Genomic DNA, 18,151 nt, shown 5'->3' on the forward strand with positions numbered 1-18,151 from the left:
TACCCAATGATGAAAGGGACTGTCCAGTCCAAGTTATATACACATATCTACTTTATTATTATCCAACAGACAGTTCTAGCACACTACAAAATACAACTCACCCTGTAAAGGAATGCAGAGGACAGACCGTTTCATAGAAGGAAAAGGGATGCACTCTGGATACCGGCAAGAGGGTAATTAATCGCAGTAGTTCAAGGATACTTGTTTTCAGCACAAAGAGGGCAATGGGTCCTAAATTGTCACTAGGGGCCTTTGGAGAAGGACCAGGGGCACAGAACCACAATGTACCTTGTGCTTGGAGAAGTTATTGGTGCTCGAAAGTGTAGAGTCAGTTTCAGGGCGCTTTGCAGCTTCTGCGACAGAGTTCAAGATGGGAGGCAGCTGCGGGTATCAAGCGGCAGGCAGTTGGGCGAGCGAGGCTGGACGGACAGCTGCAGGCTGGCCTACATGGCGGCTTGGGATCAGGAATCATTTTCTGTCTGCTGGTGGGCGGGTCTGAAGAACTGGTCAAGGCGTCTCGAATGGCGATAGCGACTGCAGAGTAACAGTCAGCTGTGCAGTCGGTTGCAGCTCGAGGGGCTCGACTGGCTCAAAAATGTCCTTTATGGCGGATGTCGGTGGATGCTTGTCGATGCACCCCTCGTAGTTTCTTCACTGGGCTTGTGTCATTCTTTAAGGCAGACGGCCCAAAGTGGAAGAGAGTGTTGCAAGCAACTGCCTTGTCCATGGTTTGGTTCAGAGACTCTCTGGCACTTCCCACCTAGGAAGCTTGCTGCAGAGCCTAGCAGGGCACACTGTGGGCTGTCCTGGAGCTGCTGGAGGGTCCTCTGGATTCATTCAGTATCTCGCTCTGTTCCCTGGGAGATGTTTAAGGGAGTGCCTGTTTGAATTAACTCTGATTAATAGGCACAGCTGCCACAAGCAGAGCTAACAAAGGACAGGCGGGTTTGATGGAGCCTTTGTTAGTAAATTAGGCTGGCCATGGCAGGAGGAAGGTTTTGCCCTCCCCCTTCTGAGATGCCTTGATGTACTCTTGGCTGTCATATCCCAACTAAATATGACAGGGGTGACAGTGTTTTTGGTTGTGTCCACCCAGAGTCCACAGGTCTATGTGTATGTCGTGCGGTGAGCATAGGAAAATGTGTGTGGATTAGCCCTACACATTTCCCAGAGGTTCATCTACCATCAGTCATATCTTTTAAACATTTTTTAAAAAACCAGGCGAGCACACATCCACCTTGCGGATGGTTGGATTCCTCACAAAGATGCCTTCAGTGAGCTGGATGGGGAAGATGTCTGTTTCCCTGTGCTGCTGGATGTCTCTGCTGCATTTGACACACAGGATCCAGCGGTACGGTTTCTCATGTGATGTGTTTGCATGGCTCTTGGCACATGGTCCTTCAGGACTGTTCTTCCTTTCTGGCAGCTAGATGTGAATGTGCCAAAACAGTGCAGTCTGTGTTCCCAGGAGTCAGTCCTATCACCCATGTGTTTCAATCTTTACATGGAGCTGCCGGGAATTGAGGTGACCATAAAGGGAGTTGCCCTCCACCGGTGTGCAGATGGCACACACGCCTACCTGAAAGTATCATTTACAGAGGAAATCCTTTTGAAGAAGATACCAATTGTAACCTCCCTGATTAACCTTAAACCAGGGTGTATTGTTATTGCAATGTTTGTAAAGAAGAGCGTGTGTGTGTGTTGGTGTGAACATCTTCTTTACCGGGGAATAGTACACACAGGCACTACAAACACGTTTGTTGGTGTGACCCGAGAATAAAGGCCATTCTCTCTAAAAGTGCCAGCTCACATAAGCTTTGCTACCAGTAAGTCCACATTATGCCTGTACTCTGCCCAGATTTGTTTTCAATTTCCTTCACACGGTTGTGGTGAGATGATGCCATCAGTCTTCTGAACCAACTCATTGTGAGGGCTGTCTGCATTTCTTTGGCATTGCGGCCCGCAGAGGTACATTACATCTCTTTTGCTGCCCACTTTTACTATTGTTTTAATATCAATTACAGGTTTTGTACAACAATGTATTCTACTATCTGTAGTTTTGACTAGGTTAAGATGGGTTTTTTCCTTTTGTAAATGAAATGTTAGATTCAGATAATATCCGTTTAAAATCCTATTTACTTATTGAAATTGCATCTCCGTGCTTTCAAGTTACGTGAGCCCGCTCATCTGCCTTCCACAAAGTACTCCAGAGTACAGCCTGAGACTTCAGCCTCGCTACTAGCAAATCAACCCAATGTTCTTGTGAGCCCCTTTTTTACCCTAGACTATTGACCGAATATTTGGTGCACTATGGCGCTTATGCAGGGCAGCCATCGCACCTCCCCTAGTCACAGTGGGCAGACAGACCATCGCCTATTTCCACAGCCACTGTGGTTTATTCTTTTAAACCCAAACTAGCGTAAGGTACTAAAGACACTTGACGGGTTGACCTTCTGCTGCCTTCTCAAACCGTGAAGTTGGAGCCAACTGCTCTAAACAGACTCAGTGGGAGATGCGGGGAGCAGCAGCAGGTGAGACACAGCCTTGCCTGGCTCTGACACCATGGCTGGCTATCTTACACCCTGAAATATCCCAAAGAAAGTACAAAGCAGTCCAGCGAGGGATCAAGTCGAGGGTACACGCGGGTGGACGTAGTCCCCCCACTTTTTTGAGAGGGCACCTTGATATGCTAATTTCTGGTGACACCACATTCACGCACCCGTGAACAGCCATAGAGCTAGTGGTCACTGCAACACACCTGAAAGTGGCTAGCGGTGGAGGTCACAGAAATGCACCATCTGAGGTGGTTTGATGCCAATATTGCTCGAATTGTGTCTATGTTTCAGAAAAATTTAACGCCTACGTAACTCTGAAGGTACAGAATGTCAAGAGCACAACAGTCACGGTGCGGGGGAACCTCCCATGCTGGGAGCAGGATTTCATGTTGTGAGTACAATCTCTCCCTATCCCACTCTTAGGTGCAGAAAGAGGTTTCCCTTTACTCTGCTCTTCCAACTTCCTCCCTTCTGGCACTAATGTACAGCCCTTTTCTACCTCCCTCTAATTCATTGCATAGATTGCCATGAACCCTCCACAGCCTCAATTATACCACACCCTCATCCTCAGTCCCTTCCCATTCTCATGTCTCCGTCTTCATCGCCCCTCATTCCCTCCAATTCATGTTTTCACTGTACCATCACCTTTTCCATTCACTCTCTTGGTCCCCGTCCCTTCTTCCCATGCACACCTGCTAATTTAACCTCGTTTTTTCCGCTCACCCCCACTATTGGTCTGCGCTCCTCACATTGTTCTCAACTTAATTTCCTCACCCTCCTCTCTTCACCCCTCTCCTCGTGTCTTCCATGCTACCCTCCTTTCTCCCCATCACGTGTGTTTATCCTCTCCTTATTCTTAGTTCGCATTCTGTCTTCCATACTTCTTCCTAACCCACACTCTCCTTCCTTCACGGCTGAATCCAGCACCTTCTGCCTTCATCCTCTCTTCTCTCCCTCCCTTACTAGCTCCCGCGCCGTCTTCTTCCGCCCACACCCCCACATCTCCCACCCTCATTTTGACATCTTCCTCCTAACCTCTCCCACTCATCCTCACTTCTCCACAACAGCATCACCTCTACCAAAACATGTCTTCTTCTCCCTCACTTTTCCAATATTTCTGCATCTGCGTCGGTGGTCCCAGTCCCTGCAATGCAACCTTCCTTTTAGGAGTGCCCCAGTGGGGCTGCAAGCTGGTTGGGTGGTGGCCCCCGGGTACCTGACAATGCCAAGAAGGGATGGGATGGACAGTGGTGGAGACTATCAATATTTTCTTTCCTTTCAGTGAAATTAATCGCTTGGACTTGGGGTTGACTGTTGAAGTGTGGAACAAGGGCCTAATCTGGGACACCATGGTGGGCACGGTGTGGATTCCGCTGGGCACCATCAGGCAGTCGAATGAGGTAAGGTGAACGTATCCTGTCACCGGGCATTGCTGTGTGTGCTATCTATCCTTCAGGTTGCATGTATCCTGTGGAGTTACCCCATTATCACCGGGCATTGCTGTGTGTGCTATCTGTCCTTCAGGTTGCATGTATCCTGTGGAGTTACCCCATTGTCCCCAGGCATTGCTGTATGTGTGCTATCTATCCTTCAGGTAGCATGTATCCTGTGGAGTTACCCGTTGTCACCAGGCATTGCTGTGTGTGCTATCTATCCTTCAGGTTGCATGTATCCTGTGGAGTTACCCCATTATCACCGGGCATTGCTGTGTGTGCTATCTGTCCTTCAGGTTGCATGTATCCTGTGGAGTTACCCCATTGTCCCCAGGCATTGCTGTATGTGTGCTATCTGTCCTTCAGGTTGCATGTATCCTGTGGAGTTACCCCGTTGTCACCGGGCATTGCTGTGTGTGCTGTCTATACTTCAGGTTGTATGTATGCTGTGGAGTTACCCCATTGTCCCTGGGCATTGCTGTGTGTGTGTGCTATCTGTCCTTCGGGTTGCATGTATCCTGTGGAGTTACCCCGTTGTCACCGGGCATTGCTGTGTGTGCTAGCTATCCTTCAGGTTGCATGTATCCTGTCGAGTTACCCCGTTAACAGCAACACTACCCTACAGGTTGGGTAGACTGTAGAATGGGATGCGTGCAGCCCGTCAGGTGTGAGCATCACAGTCTATCTCAGCCAGGCCTGCCTTGTACAGTAATTTTGATTCACTCCCTTTGCACTATGGGACTTGTACTTCCAGGATACAGTGTTGTGGAAATCGGAGTGGGAGGGCTCCATCAAACCAGTCATCTTGAAAGAAGTGGCCTATTGCGGTGGGGGCAAGTTGTCTGCCTAGTGGTAGGTTCAGTTCTTCCTTGGCCATAAAGTTGCCTATATATTGCTATTCCGCTGTAAGCTTCATGGGTATTCACGCCTGCAATACGGCCAGTAAAGGTTTAAGGGTGCTCCAGGTTGCACTGGACTGCTACTGTGGAGCTTGAAATGGGTTTGCCCGAGTCCTTCCTTTGCTCTTCTGTTGCAGCGATGTGAGGGTCAGTTGGAATACCGTGGTGCACTCGGTCAGTGGGAGCCAATGAATGTTTGGAGAGACCTTTATGGAACAGCTACATGGCACTGCCTCTATGTCATTATTGTGTGCCTTGGGAATTTCCTGGAGAGTGCCATAGGTTACTCTGCATGTTTGCCTTCTTGCCTGCATCCCATTTGCTCTCTAGTGATGAACCCCTGTCTTCCCCCAATCCCCTTTGCTCCTCACTCTGCACCTTTATCTGTCTACTGTGGTCTTCTTTAGGGTCTGTTGGCTATTCCTCTTTCCCATTCCCTTTTGCTGCTCTTTTCAGTCATTCTCTCTCTCTCTCTCTCTCTATCTCTCTCTTTGTCTCTCTCTCTCTGTCTCTCTCTCTCCCTCTCTATCTCTCTCTCTCTCCCTCTCTAACTCTAACTCTCTCTGTCTCTCTCTCCCTTTCTCTCTCTCTCTCTCTCCATCCCTCTCTCTCTCTCTCCCTCTCTCTTTCTCTGTTTCTCTCTCCCTCTCTCCCTCCCTCTCTCTCTCCCTCTCTAACTCTTTCTCTCTCTCTCTCCCTTTCTCTCTCTCTCTCCCTCTCTCCCTCTCTATCTCTCTCTCCCTCTCTCTTTCTCTCCTCTCTCTCTCTCTCTCTATCTCTCTCTGTCTCTGTGTCTCTCCCTAGTGTTATTATGTAGTGTTCCCTTGGCTTTGCCCATCATCTTCTCTCCACCCACCCCAATGCTTCTGATTTTTACAGCATGACTGCCTCTGTTACCATCCACCTGTCTCTCTACACTTCTTGTTGTCGTGAATGCCATGTTAACTTTCCCTTTTTTCTTTCCTCTCTTGCCCTGAATTTTTCATCTTGTTCTATGCCCTGGACCCACTCAGGAGGGACCAGGGGAATGGCTAACGCTGGACTCCCAGGTCATAATGACAGACAACGAAATCTGTGGGACCAAGGAACCCACCTTCCACCGGATCCTGCTAGATACCCGATTCGAACTCCCATTGGGTAAGTGACTCTATTAAATAATCGATTCGAACTCCCATTGGGTAAGTGTCTCTGTAAAATACCCAATTCGAACTCCCCTTGGGTAAGTGACTCTTTTACATACCCGATTTGAACTCCCATTGGGTAAGTGACTCTATTAAATACCCGATTCGAACTCCCATTGGGTAAGTGACTCTCTTCACCTCAGTCATCCCCCTCACAAGCTCAAGTTCTCAATCCCTTCCACTTCTTCACTTGGCTCCTCATGTCAGCAATCTGATGCCCTCTGCAGTGGGGGCCTCCTAGCTCCGCTCGTCCCTCGCCACCGGCCACGGCATCAGGATCCCAGCCCTCTGCAGAAGGGGGCTGGTCGGTCATGAGATGGAGAAGTTTACCTAGAAGCAGGCTGGTCTAATACGGGAAGAGAGTCACGTCCCAGACTAAGTGCAAAATATGTCATACTCCTGGGATTTATACCCCACCCTGCTGCCATTTTCGCGATCTGTATGACCAAATATGTTCCAAGTCTGCCACCTTTCATAGGCACTGGCATCATGGCAAATGTCTTCTCTTCATACCAGCCCGTTCTTTTGCACCCCTTCATCCAGATTCCCTTCACCTTTTCAACCATTATCACCTATGGCATGGGAGCCAGCCAACCAGAGAGGCTGGAACTAAGTCTGAATTCGCCAGTAGAAGCCTGTGTGCCAATCTGGCTCATTGCCACATTTGCTGGCTCCCTGCCGCAACACCAACTCTCCATTTTAAGAAAGAAAAGACAAGTTAAGCTCCGCTAGTCTCTTTCTGGCTTCATCGTGGTTATGTAAGGAAGACAATAAAGGGACTGGGACGGCCCAGGTGAGTCAAAGGTTGAAAACATACCCAAGGGGGCGTTTTCTATTTCTTTTATTTCTTTGTTGTCATGCATTAGAAGCCGCCAATTCACCCGTAGGATCATGGGGGTGCTGGTGGAGATAATACCCAGTAGTAAAAAAGAGGATCCTCATAACTTGAAAGGCGAAGGTGAGAAAATGGAAACAACCAGAAACATAGTACCTTTAGCAATGAAACAAAATTCATAATAGTATCACTATAAACACATTTGAACAGCAAGTAAATCCAAGGCTTATATCTGCATGCAATGCAGCACGCAAGGCTAGGCATTGGTTGCACAAGTTATAAAAATTACATTTTCTATCATCAAAAATAAATATATTTAAGCAATAAGCCCTGAGCTGGGGGGGGGGGTCATTTCCATTTTAGGTAATACCCCGGGCCCCATAATTGCAGGACTGAGCAAAGCAGCTGCGACCGGCCCGGCAATGGCATTGTTGGGCTGGTAATGACCCAGCACTATAAACACATTTGAACAGCAAGTAAATCCAAGGCTTATATCTGCATGCAATGCAGCACGCAAGGCTAGGCATTGGTTGCAAAAGATATAAAAATTACATTTTCTATCATCAAAAATAAATATATTTAAGCAATAAGCCCTGAGCTGGGGGGGGGGTCATTACCATTTTAGGTAATACCCCGGGGCCCATAATTGCAGGACTGAGCAAAGCAGCTGCGACCGGCCCGGCAAAGGCATTGTTGGGCTGGTAATGACCCAGCAAGGACCAATGAGCTTGCTTGTAACAATCTCATTGTCCCTTACCATGTACTAATGTTTGATATCAATCACATCAAAAAGCACAAGCATGACAATGAAATAAATGATTAATGCAAATAGATTTAAGTTCTGGATTTACTCGCTACTTACATTTATTTGTGATAGCATCCAGCAGGGCAAGCCATGTCAGTCAGTAATAGCACCCCTCTCCCCTCACTAAGTGTCCTCAATGCATTTGTGCACTTAACTTGCTCTGGCTGGTCCTTACCAGCCTGTTACTTCCTTACAAAATAACAACCCCAAACCCTCCTCCAGGAAGCCACATCCAAATTCAGCTCTCTTCACATCTTCTCTATCTTTTCATTTACCCAACCAAATACCTACTGCAACTTCCAATCTAAGTATCGCCTCTTTCCACCTGCCTCTTCCATCATCTACCCAACCAACCTCCAATCCAAGAATCGCCTCTTTCCACCTGCCTCTTCCATCGTCCACCCTACCAAAAACCTACCTCCACCTCCAATCCAACAATCAGTTCTTTGCATCCACCGCCTCCATCATCTACCCTACCACAAACCTAACGCAACCTCCAGTCCAAGAATAAGCTCTAACCCCTCACCTCCTCCATCGTCCAACCTATCAAAAACCCCCCTCAACCTCCAATCCAAAAATCAATGATTTCCAGCCATCTCCTCCATCGCCTACAGAAATCCAATTAATTCCCTGCCTTCAGAAGGCTGTGTCTTCGTTGTCACCTCTCTCTGACATTCTTATGTTCTCGGTCTTCGCAATCGTCCACTTCGTACTTGCCACCCAATTTCCCACCCTCCTCCGCTGTGGCTTGCACTGCAGCTGGACAGGCCCTGGACCTGGCTCTATTCTGGCAGCTGTCAGTACAGTGTCTCTTCTCTGATCAGGACACTTGACAGCCGCCTCGCATTTCATCTTCTCTCCCTAATGAGCCTTCATTCTGTTCGGTTGTCTAATTAATGGCAATAATTAATGAAATTGCGCTACCACAGTGGCTGAACGATTCATTACTTTGCTTGTCGCTGCCAGTCACTGGAAATGAAAGCGTGTGGCTTTCAGTGTACGCGGACCTTCCTTCTCCCCAGGCTGTCTCCTCATCCCCCATATCCATCCCACAGCTTCCAAATGCCGCTCCTGTCACACACCATGCCAGTGGTCCTGATCCATTGCCACTGGCTCGTCTCAAGGATAGGGAGTGCAGCGTGCCACAGAGGGGATGGAGCAAGGCAAGGAAGACTCGCTCCCAACCTTTGCGAATTCCCAAAGTATAGACGCATTCGCTTTTGGGAGTGGGTGCCAGTGATCGAATGCTGGGGTACTTGCATTCACATGTTGCTGCAAGAGGCTGATTACTAGGATATAGGGCGGGAACCCCTGTGGACAGACACCATTGTGGACAGATATGGCATGACCCCCTAAAGAGATTTCCACAAAACCACTGCCTCTGAAGTGCCAGTGGAACAGTGTCATGCACGTGAGCAATGCATCTGACATGAGGCGACACTGGCACTACCTATCAGTGGCACGTGCCTGCCTGGAAAGCATGCCGCTGCAGCCTTGGTCATGGTTGCCACTGATCTGCCCATGCACGTTTTATGTTGCTTTATAACAGTGCCTAGCTCAGTGAAACTGGGTATGGGGAGATGATGTCGATTGCAGGATCAAGGGGGTGGGGGAGATGGCTGTGTCCTATGCACGGATATCCGAAGATCTTTAGGGATGGTTTATAAGCTGAGTGTAAAGGATGCATGGATTTAGGAATCTTCAAAGAGGATAGTTGCGTTTCACGTCCATCATTCTGTGGTACTTCCTGTCCGTGCATGTACCTAAGGATGCAGTGGGGGTGGAAATGTGACTTCCCATATCTGCTGTTTTGTGGTTGGAGGGTTAAAGAAGTAATCCTTTGTCAGCCTTTCCTTGCCTCATATGGTGGGGTGCAACACTGCTTCAACAATCTCTGGAAAGTGACCCTTTCCACGACTTTAACAGTGTGTGTGTCAGCCACCATAGGTGGGCTGGAGAGGCCGTGGGAGTCAAGTGGCCACGTTCCGCAAAAGAGCTCCAGAAATCAATCCTGATATAGTCAAGTGACAGCAGCCATTTAAAAGCGATAGAACAACTCGGATCTCGTGGACAGTGGTCATATAAGAGCAGTGGAACCCTTGGGAGTCTAGGTGCCAGTGAGCATAAAAGAGCTGTGTAAGCTTTGGGAATCTAGAGGGCAATGGCCATACAAGAACTATTGAATCGCTGTGAGTCTAGGGGAGAGTGGTCACCTGTAGACCTGTAGAGCGCGTGGGAGTGTGGGGCCAGTTGCCATATAATAGCTGTAGAATCTCTGGGGGCAAGGACCAGTGGCCATATAAGAGCTGTTGAACCTCTGGGAGTCTAACGGCCATTAAATAGTGATAGAACCCCTAGGACTTAGCGGCCATATAAGAACGTTAGCATCCCTGGGAGTTTAGGGACCAGTGGCCATAGATGAGCTGTAGAACCACGGGGAAAGGGTCTAGGGGAAAGTGTTAATTTAAGAGGTTTTGAACATCTGAGAATCTAGAGGACAGTGGCCCTGTAAAAGCTGTACATTCTCTGGCAGTTTAGGGGGCAATGCCATTTAAGAGCATTACAACCTCTATGAGTCTCGAGGCACATAGCCATATATGAGCTATAGAAAGCTAAGGGACCATCTAAGAGCTGTAGAAGTCCGGGAAGTTTCTGGGTGTTAGGGAGAATTCTCATTTATGTGCTAATTCCCTTTAACCTCAGAGACCCCAAGCTCTTTTGCTGGATTTTAGGAATTTTTAATTTTAACCCTGGAGTGAGTGAGCCCCTTTTCCCACTCTCCCATGGGTTTTAATCTGATTTGGATTATATGTTTCCTTTGTTTTTGGAGTCTGATAAACTCCATAGGCATCTACTTTATGTATGGTGGGTGACAAACAGCACCTTCAGTTCAGTGTCACAGAGAAATCGTTAAGATTTCTCTTAAGGTTTAACTACCTTTTCTTGGGTGAACTACTGTTCCCAAGAATAGTAAAGTGAAATTGACTTTACTTTACTTTTTCTATTTGTAGGTCCAGCATACCCCATCATATGTGGTGTGCTGGGAGGGTTACATACTAGCCCCTTATCCTACATTCTCATGTAGAAATTTTAGGTTACCCTCACTACTTTAAATGGCTGGTGGTAGTGGTTTAATATTCCTACCATTGTGCTTTTCTACCGCAGGCTGAATCCTCAGCTGTAGTATAGCACCCATGGGGGACCATTTTGTCAAAATGGCCCCGTTCTTCTTTTTTCGCCATTTTCTGTTTGTGAGGTCTTTCTTGGGTTTTATTCTGTACGCAAAATCAGATTTAAGCCCTTTGTTTGCTTTGCCTTTGGAGGGCTTCAGTACTGGAATCTGCCTCTGGCTCCAGCATGTCTGGAAGGGCAGGACGTGAGGGAGGTTCTCGAAACTCCCCTGTCCTTTGTCTTTAGGAATGCCTGAATGCACCCAGTCCTGATTGGCTGGCTGGCTGGTGAGGGTTTTGGGACTGAAGACAGTGGACAACTGTGAAGAACTACCCGACGAAGAAACTGTGAACAAAGCTTGATGCATCCTCCTGGACCGTTGAACTGCCCGGTGAAGCCCTGCTGCTGTGCTGAAACTTCTTTTTCTGATCGACAAGAGAAGCTCCGGAAAGGATGACTTCTTCCCTTGGGTTAGTGGGACCAACTAACCCTGAGACGAACTCCACTGGTACACCTTCCCCAACTGGCTGTACTTCTTTGCTGCTGCAGCTGCCGAGTGGCAGGGGTCGAGAAATCCGTAGTCGAGTGCAATGTCTGTAAGCTGGCCAAAAAGCTCCAGGAGTCTCCAGAAGCTGGACGACCAGAGCTTGAGTCCCCTCACCAGAATGCAGGACTCAAGGAGTGAAGGAAGCCCAACCGGTATCCACGATCCGTAGTGGTGCTCTTTACTGAGCGCTAAAACCGCGAAGTGCTGCTGATCCAAAAAGAGCCCACAGCTGCCACGACCTTCGAATTGCTGCCACAGGAGTGCCCAGACATCCTCCCCACGGCTGAGGCCCAGGAACACAGGATCTCATCGCTGCAACCAGACAGAAGCCAGCTGGATTCCCTTCTTCTAACCAAAGGTTCTGTTCTGACTTGGGGTACTTACCTCGTTGTCTGTAGCTTGCTCTTCTCAGTTGAGACTTGCAGTAGCTCCATTTCTAGAGTTGATCTCAGCTCTAACTTTCACAAGCATAACAGCTTGTGACCCTACAGTGATTTTTCTTCAACAAAAACGAAGACGTTAACTATCTAAGAAGTGCCTCAGCTCCATAGACTTTGCTCCAATTGACTTTGGCTGTCCTGGCTCCCTGCAGGCTCTTCTATTCCATTTGTCTTTGATTCTTACTGTCCCTCCTAGGTGATACATTGGTTTTTAACTAATATTTGCTGGGAAAGATTTTTATTTAGACTTCATTGGAACATTTAAAGTGCTCACATGCTCTGAGCACCTGTTTAACCTTTTTCCTTTCTTTAACCTTTCCTTTCTGCAAATTCAGAATTCACAAGACGTACTAGTGATAGATAAATGCAATTACTGTCCTAGTTAGTGAAGTCACCTCAGGGTGTACAAAGTGCGTAAGAAGCACAGCTAAAGAGTGTCTGCTAATTTTGTATTGATCTGAACAAGTATTTTAAAGTGTATTTGATTGCTGCATATATTGAAAACGACCATTAAATAAATAAATAATTATTTTAACTAAAGACCTTGAGTATGTTACTTGGATACTTGTATTTGTGGATGTCATTGCTACAGCTCTACAGCTCACATTTACCCCTCTTCAGATAAGTCTGGCTGCTCAGTCACACTATCTGCTTGTGGAGAACAGACCTATACCAACAGGTGGATTGCCTAATACGAAGAGGACAAGGTTGTGTAGTCTCTCACAGGGTTACTACATCACGTCGTGCCTAACAATGGGCCAGGGCCATATAAGGGGTGTCCACAGGGAGCATATTTCAGAATACAGCTATCAGGGGGTTTAAAACTCTTTCTACATGAGTCCAAGAGATGTAAGTAATTTGGCATCCGCAAATATGATTGCTGTTGAGTACTTTGAAGAAGGTGTTTCTGTAAGAGGAACCATAAGTGATGAGCACTTTTTTCTTCAGATATCCCTGAGGAAGAAGCGCGGTACTGGGCCAAGAAACTGGAGCAGCTCAATGCTATGCGAGATCAGGATGACGTAAGTACCTGCGCGATCAGAGCAACTGCTTTCGCGTGTACAGCTGGTAGCATCAGGAGGCTGCCTGAAGCGTATACAAGGCAGAATTGTATGTTTAGATGTAATCAACCAATATTTGTTTTCTTATTTTTGGGGCGAGGAATCAGTTCCATACCGCCAGACAAGCAATGTCAAATGATTTCATTTATCTGAGATGTTCAAGCTCATTGCTCCTAATTTCCAAATAGTAGTGCATGCGGACACCGGTGGGACTATCCTACTTGCAGATCATGACGAGGATTCTGAAGACCCCGTTTTAGAGCTATCAGCCTGCTGCTTCTTTCCGGAGTGCAAAGTTGCAGGACCTTGAACAATCTGCCTGCACTTTGTACCCAAAGCAGTGGTTTTCACCACACTGAGCCTTGGCTGCCTGGAGGCAGGTCCACGGTTGGCTAAAAGCAACGCCTTGTATGGTTTGGTGGTGTTTGATCGTCTGACAATTGATCGCGGCAAACAGACCGAAAAAAAACTGCCCACGTGTGATCAATTGTCAGTGGATGAAAGCGCTAACCAAATGCACACACACCAACCCAAACCCACTTACCTGTTTGCATGCCGCCTGGTCCCCTTCACCCCTGCGTCTGATCCGATGCTGCAGGGGCACTTTTTTTTCTTTTTTTCCCGGTCCCCCGCCCCGCCTCCCATGTTGAGGAAGCGGGGGACACCCCTGTATCACCCCAAGGCTAATACATACCGATCATACGGAGCGAGGGACACCCCCGCAAACCCTGCTCCACATGTTCAGTATGCATTAGCCCAACTGTTCGTTTTTATTCAGTCGAATGGTACAGGTCAAATTCGGTCAAATGTACCATTCGACCAATTAAAAATGAACAATTATGCTAATGCCCCTTTTATGTCTCATGGGTTATCAGGATTACAGGCCACAGCGCAGCGAGCTATATAAATATTGTAAGGGTAGATATTTATCTGGGCTATAACCTTTGATCCTTATTGCCAAATTATCAGGCCTTAAAATCGGAACATTAGATGCTTTGATGGGCAATGTAAAGTTCAAGATGCAGTGCAGCCGGTGCCTGGACACCCTGGTCCTCATGGACGAGGAGAAGACAGAGAAGCTGAAGCAGTCACTTCCCGGGTATCCTGTCATTTTAATGAACGTAAAAGTTTTCGAATGGCAAACTTTCGAATATTTTTTGTCGAAATGCCAATCTTTCGAATGACAATGGCCCTCATTACGACCCTGGCGGAAATCGAAAAACGATGGCGGAAATGCAATACCGCCATCGAATAGCGCTCGGTGCGACTATGACCCGTCACCGCAAAGTACGAAGCCATTAGCGACACCGTAGTGAACGCCAACGCTAACTGCACCAAGCACGCGCGCGCGCGCCATGCCAAACCGCAAACACCACCATGGTGCAACGGTACGCCAATTCCGACCCTAGCGGACATGTACCTAACGCCATCAGGCATGGCGGAATGTACCATTCCGCCATGGCGAGAAGTACGGCATCGCGAATCAACCGTAAACGGCCCCACTGAGTGCCTGTACACCGCTCCCTGCCCACAAAGTACAACTCCCCGTAGGTGCAATGAAGCCACAATGCAACCATTGAAATGTACAAGTCACCCATGCATGCCAACGAACAAAAGAAACACAAGAGGGGCCAATGGGAGCTGCAGGGCACAGATGGCACGAATACAGAAGCCATCCCAATGGACATGACCACAGTCCCCCACCAAGAAACGCACGCAAACACAGGCACCTGTGACCAGCAATATTCCGAAAACCACATCATTCAACCAGTCCACCTGGCTGACCGGCATCTGTTACACAAAACCCAATCCCCCGCCCCTGAGCATGACAACATTCAAACTGGCATATTGGCAGCCCCCATCCCTGACCTCACTGGGCTTCGTAGGCAAACGCGCACAGCACAGTACCACGCAACTAAACCCCGAAGCTGGAACCCAATGCAGATCTCCTCACAATACATCGCCCCCCAAATAGGCATATGCCACATCACTTGCAAAGAAAAACGCTACACGGGCCAAATCAGAATAGAAATTTAATGCACATCAAAATCACCAAGCACATACAGCCATCAGGCCATGAACTCCAAAACACGAATCACCATTGTGGGCTGCTTCCGCAAGAAATGACCAGCCACTACCTGTGTGTCGCCCTGTTCCCCCATGGTACACAGAGCCACATTCACGTACGAAAAGGCAACATGGAAGTGCACAGAACCGCAGGGCCGTCCCAATGGGGAGGCACTAGTCCAGCTGAAAGGCCGAAATGTTGCTCCGAGCCACCAGTACTGCGTAAGGGCATGTGGCCCATTGGCGATCGTCCCATAAGATCGTAATGCTGCTCCACTGATTAACACGAAGCAGCAGGTGTCGGGAGTAAAATCCATCTGCAGGAGTGGCATACAGATGGCAGTGGCAAAAGGGGAGGAGATACCTGTCAACCAAAAGAAAAGAAAAAGAACAGAATGGCCATCAGAACTACATACCAACAACTCACTTCAATGATCACACGAAATCCACAGCCATATGCATGCTAGCCCACTCCAAAGGAACATCACCACCCCAAAACCACTTGCGACTCATAACCATCTATATCGAGGTGCAAACACCATCACAAACGAGTGTCTGAGGGCGCCTCGAGACAGGGAGGGCTCAACAAGGCCAGATGGACGATGGTCCCACTATGGCAGCCCTGCATCACATAGCGTAGGGGAGGCGGATAGATCCCAAGAAGCCCTGTACATGGCAAACTCTGTTACAAATCACCTGGCCATGCATCCATCCATCATTCCCTCATCCCGGGATCAAAATGCCTGAATAATTACTCACATAACATTAGAAACATCCATTGAGTCTGTGCGTTATGCAGCCTGCTAAATCCACAGTGCCCCAGCCCGTAATTCCAGTGTTGTGAAGTAACATGTATTTGGGAACGGACGGCCTCATCGCCCACGTAGCTATTGCGCATCCCAAACTATTCATATCAATCATTGCTCCCTCGCCATGGTCCCTGTCTCAAGGACATAGAACAATAGAACGTTACATTTGCAGCCAGACCTGTGGGCATCTCCTCGCCGCTAGCTGGAACCCGAAAGCGCCGCCCTTCGAATTCCTCATTTGCAACATCACGTCGAAAAGGCATCTGTGGCCGTTTGAAATCACTAATTATTCCATCGAGTGCGGCTGTGTGTGAAAATGGCAACTGCCTTCACCCACGAATGGGACGCCCCGCCCGTCGTTGCAACTCGGTACAGTGATGCATGAGGGCCCACCGTTACTCGAGTACTACGTCCCACTGACCCCTCACAAGTCTGTTCGCGACTGCACAGATAGTATGTGAAACAATGGGACCACAGCAGAATGAACATATCAACCAATCTCACACGGCCATCGGGTACAAATACATGATTGCAATAGCAAGATACAATTCCCCGAATTGCAGCGTTGTGCGCGGGACGTGCTCGGCCAAAGGGGAGAGCAGTTTGCACAGGTGGAATCAATCACCACAGGTGGAGGCCATACAGCCTGAAAACACATAAATTGCACAGCCAGTCTCCTCCCACAACCACACCGAAATGCTACCGGCAGGACTCGCGATGTTGGCCCTGGGGGACCTGATAGCACTGCAAGTGCTCCGACTCCAAGAAGTAGACGAACACCAACTACAACCAGCCGCACGGAGGAGACGCAGGAGGAGGAGGAGGCCAAGGCAGGGCCATCAAGGCCCACCAGCACAGCCACTACCACCACGCAGGCAGCCCGCAATTCAACGCCTCCGAGCACATCCGTTCAACCTCACTGATGAGCAGATCCACACCCTCTACCGTCTGGACCGGGACACCATAGCCGCCATTGTGGACATGACACAGGCTGACCTTGTCAGCATGATAGATAGCCCAACCGCCATCCCACCCCTACTGAAGGTGGTGTCTGTACTCCACTTCCTGGCCACAGGCACCTACCAGCACACAGTCGGACAGTTGCATGGCATTTCCCAGCCACTGTTCTCACGGACACTATTGCAAGTGCTCGATGCCCTCCTGAAGCACGCAGACGACTACATCTCTCTACCACGCTCGGAGCAGGAAATAACCAACACAAAAGTGGGATTCCATGCACTTGGCGGCATACCGGGTTGCATTGGTGCCATCGACTGCACCCATGTTGAATTGGTCGTCCCACATGCCATGGAGGCCCAGTACCGCAACCGAAAACAATTTCATTCCCTGAATGTACAGATGGTGTGTGACTCCAACAGGATCATTACACATTGTTGTGCCCGATTCCCTGGATCAACCCATGATTCTATGGTCTTGAGGAACTCTACAATACCACGCTACATGGAGCGACACGCAGGGAACAGATCCTGGCTACTCGGTGAGTCTCATTACATGCATGATGATGTGGGGTATGTGAATTGTCAATGACCTGCCAGGAAGGGGGGGGGGTGTGCGTACGTATCAATGGCATTCCACATCATACGTTTCTCGTCCACATACAGGTGATGCTGGATATCCACTGAAGAGATGGCTCCTCACACCAGTCCGGAACCCACGGGACCAGCATGAGGAGGACTACAACCATGCCCACTCACGTACCCGTGTAGTCATTGAACAGGCATTCGGCCTACTGAAGACCCGTTTCCGCTGCCTCAGCAGGTCTGGCGGGGCACTCCTGTACCGCCATGAGAAGGTTGCAAAGATGGTCATGGCATGTGTCATGCTCCACAACATGTGCGTACGTAGAAATGTGCCCATGCCCCCTGACGCAGAACTGCAAGCACCTGATGATGGTCATGATGAGGGTGGGGATGTGGCAGCACCTCATGGAGTCTGCGAGGCACCGGAGGGCCGTGACATTCGTCAGCATCTCATTGATGTGTGCTTCTAGCACTCACGCCTGGTGGCTGATACATGGACACGGGACTCGTGGCACTGCGTGTGTCTGGGACATGCACAATATGGACTGTACGCCTATGATGGCCTAGTACACAAAGATCAATGTCCACACTTCTCATTGGTTGATCGTGCACTTTTTATGGCATATGTGATATCATGTTGAACACCCTATCGACCCGCCACCCAAGTGAGCCCAACACACCCCCTCCACCCTCCTACCTCCCCCCCGAACACCAGTGTCCAAAGATGCTCATTGTCAGTGGGCTGTCGCTATTGCATGCCCCCTCTGCGGGTATCAGGGGCACCCCTGCCTGTGGAGCGCAGGTTCC

At 48.8% G+C, this 18,151-nt stretch overlaps 1 protein-coding gene across 7 annotated transcripts in view; it reads left to right on the forward strand.

The window, feature by feature from the left end:
• The window catches only part of UNC13A (unc-13 homolog A), a 541,202-nt gene that overhangs the window by 232,838 nt on the left and 290,213 nt on the right, over positions 1-18,151 (forward strand). For 6 of the 7 annotated variants that reach the window (XM_069649468.1, XM_069649472.1, XM_069649467.1 and 3 more), the window contains exons 3-6: positions 2,847-2,946; positions 3,838-3,955; positions 5,901-6,024; positions 12,815-12,888. In XM_069649468.1, the coding sequence (XP_069505569.1) occupies positions 2,847-2,946; positions 3,838-3,955; positions 5,901-6,024; positions 12,815-12,888 (416 nt within the window). Of the gene's footprint in view, positions 1-2,846; positions 2,947-3,837; positions 3,956-5,900; positions 6,025-6,170; positions 6,189-12,814; positions 12,889-18,151 lie in introns of those variants that run through there. The other variant, XM_069649471.1, reaches the window with a different exon arrangement.

The sequence above is a fragment of the Ambystoma mexicanum genome, chromosome 1p, assembly GCF_040938575.1.
Source record: "Ambystoma mexicanum isolate Mex_15411 chromosome 1p, UKY_AmexF1_1, whole genome shotgun sequence".
Taxonomy (NCBI): Eukaryota; Metazoa; Chordata; class Amphibia; order Caudata; family Ambystomatidae; genus Ambystoma; species Ambystoma mexicanum.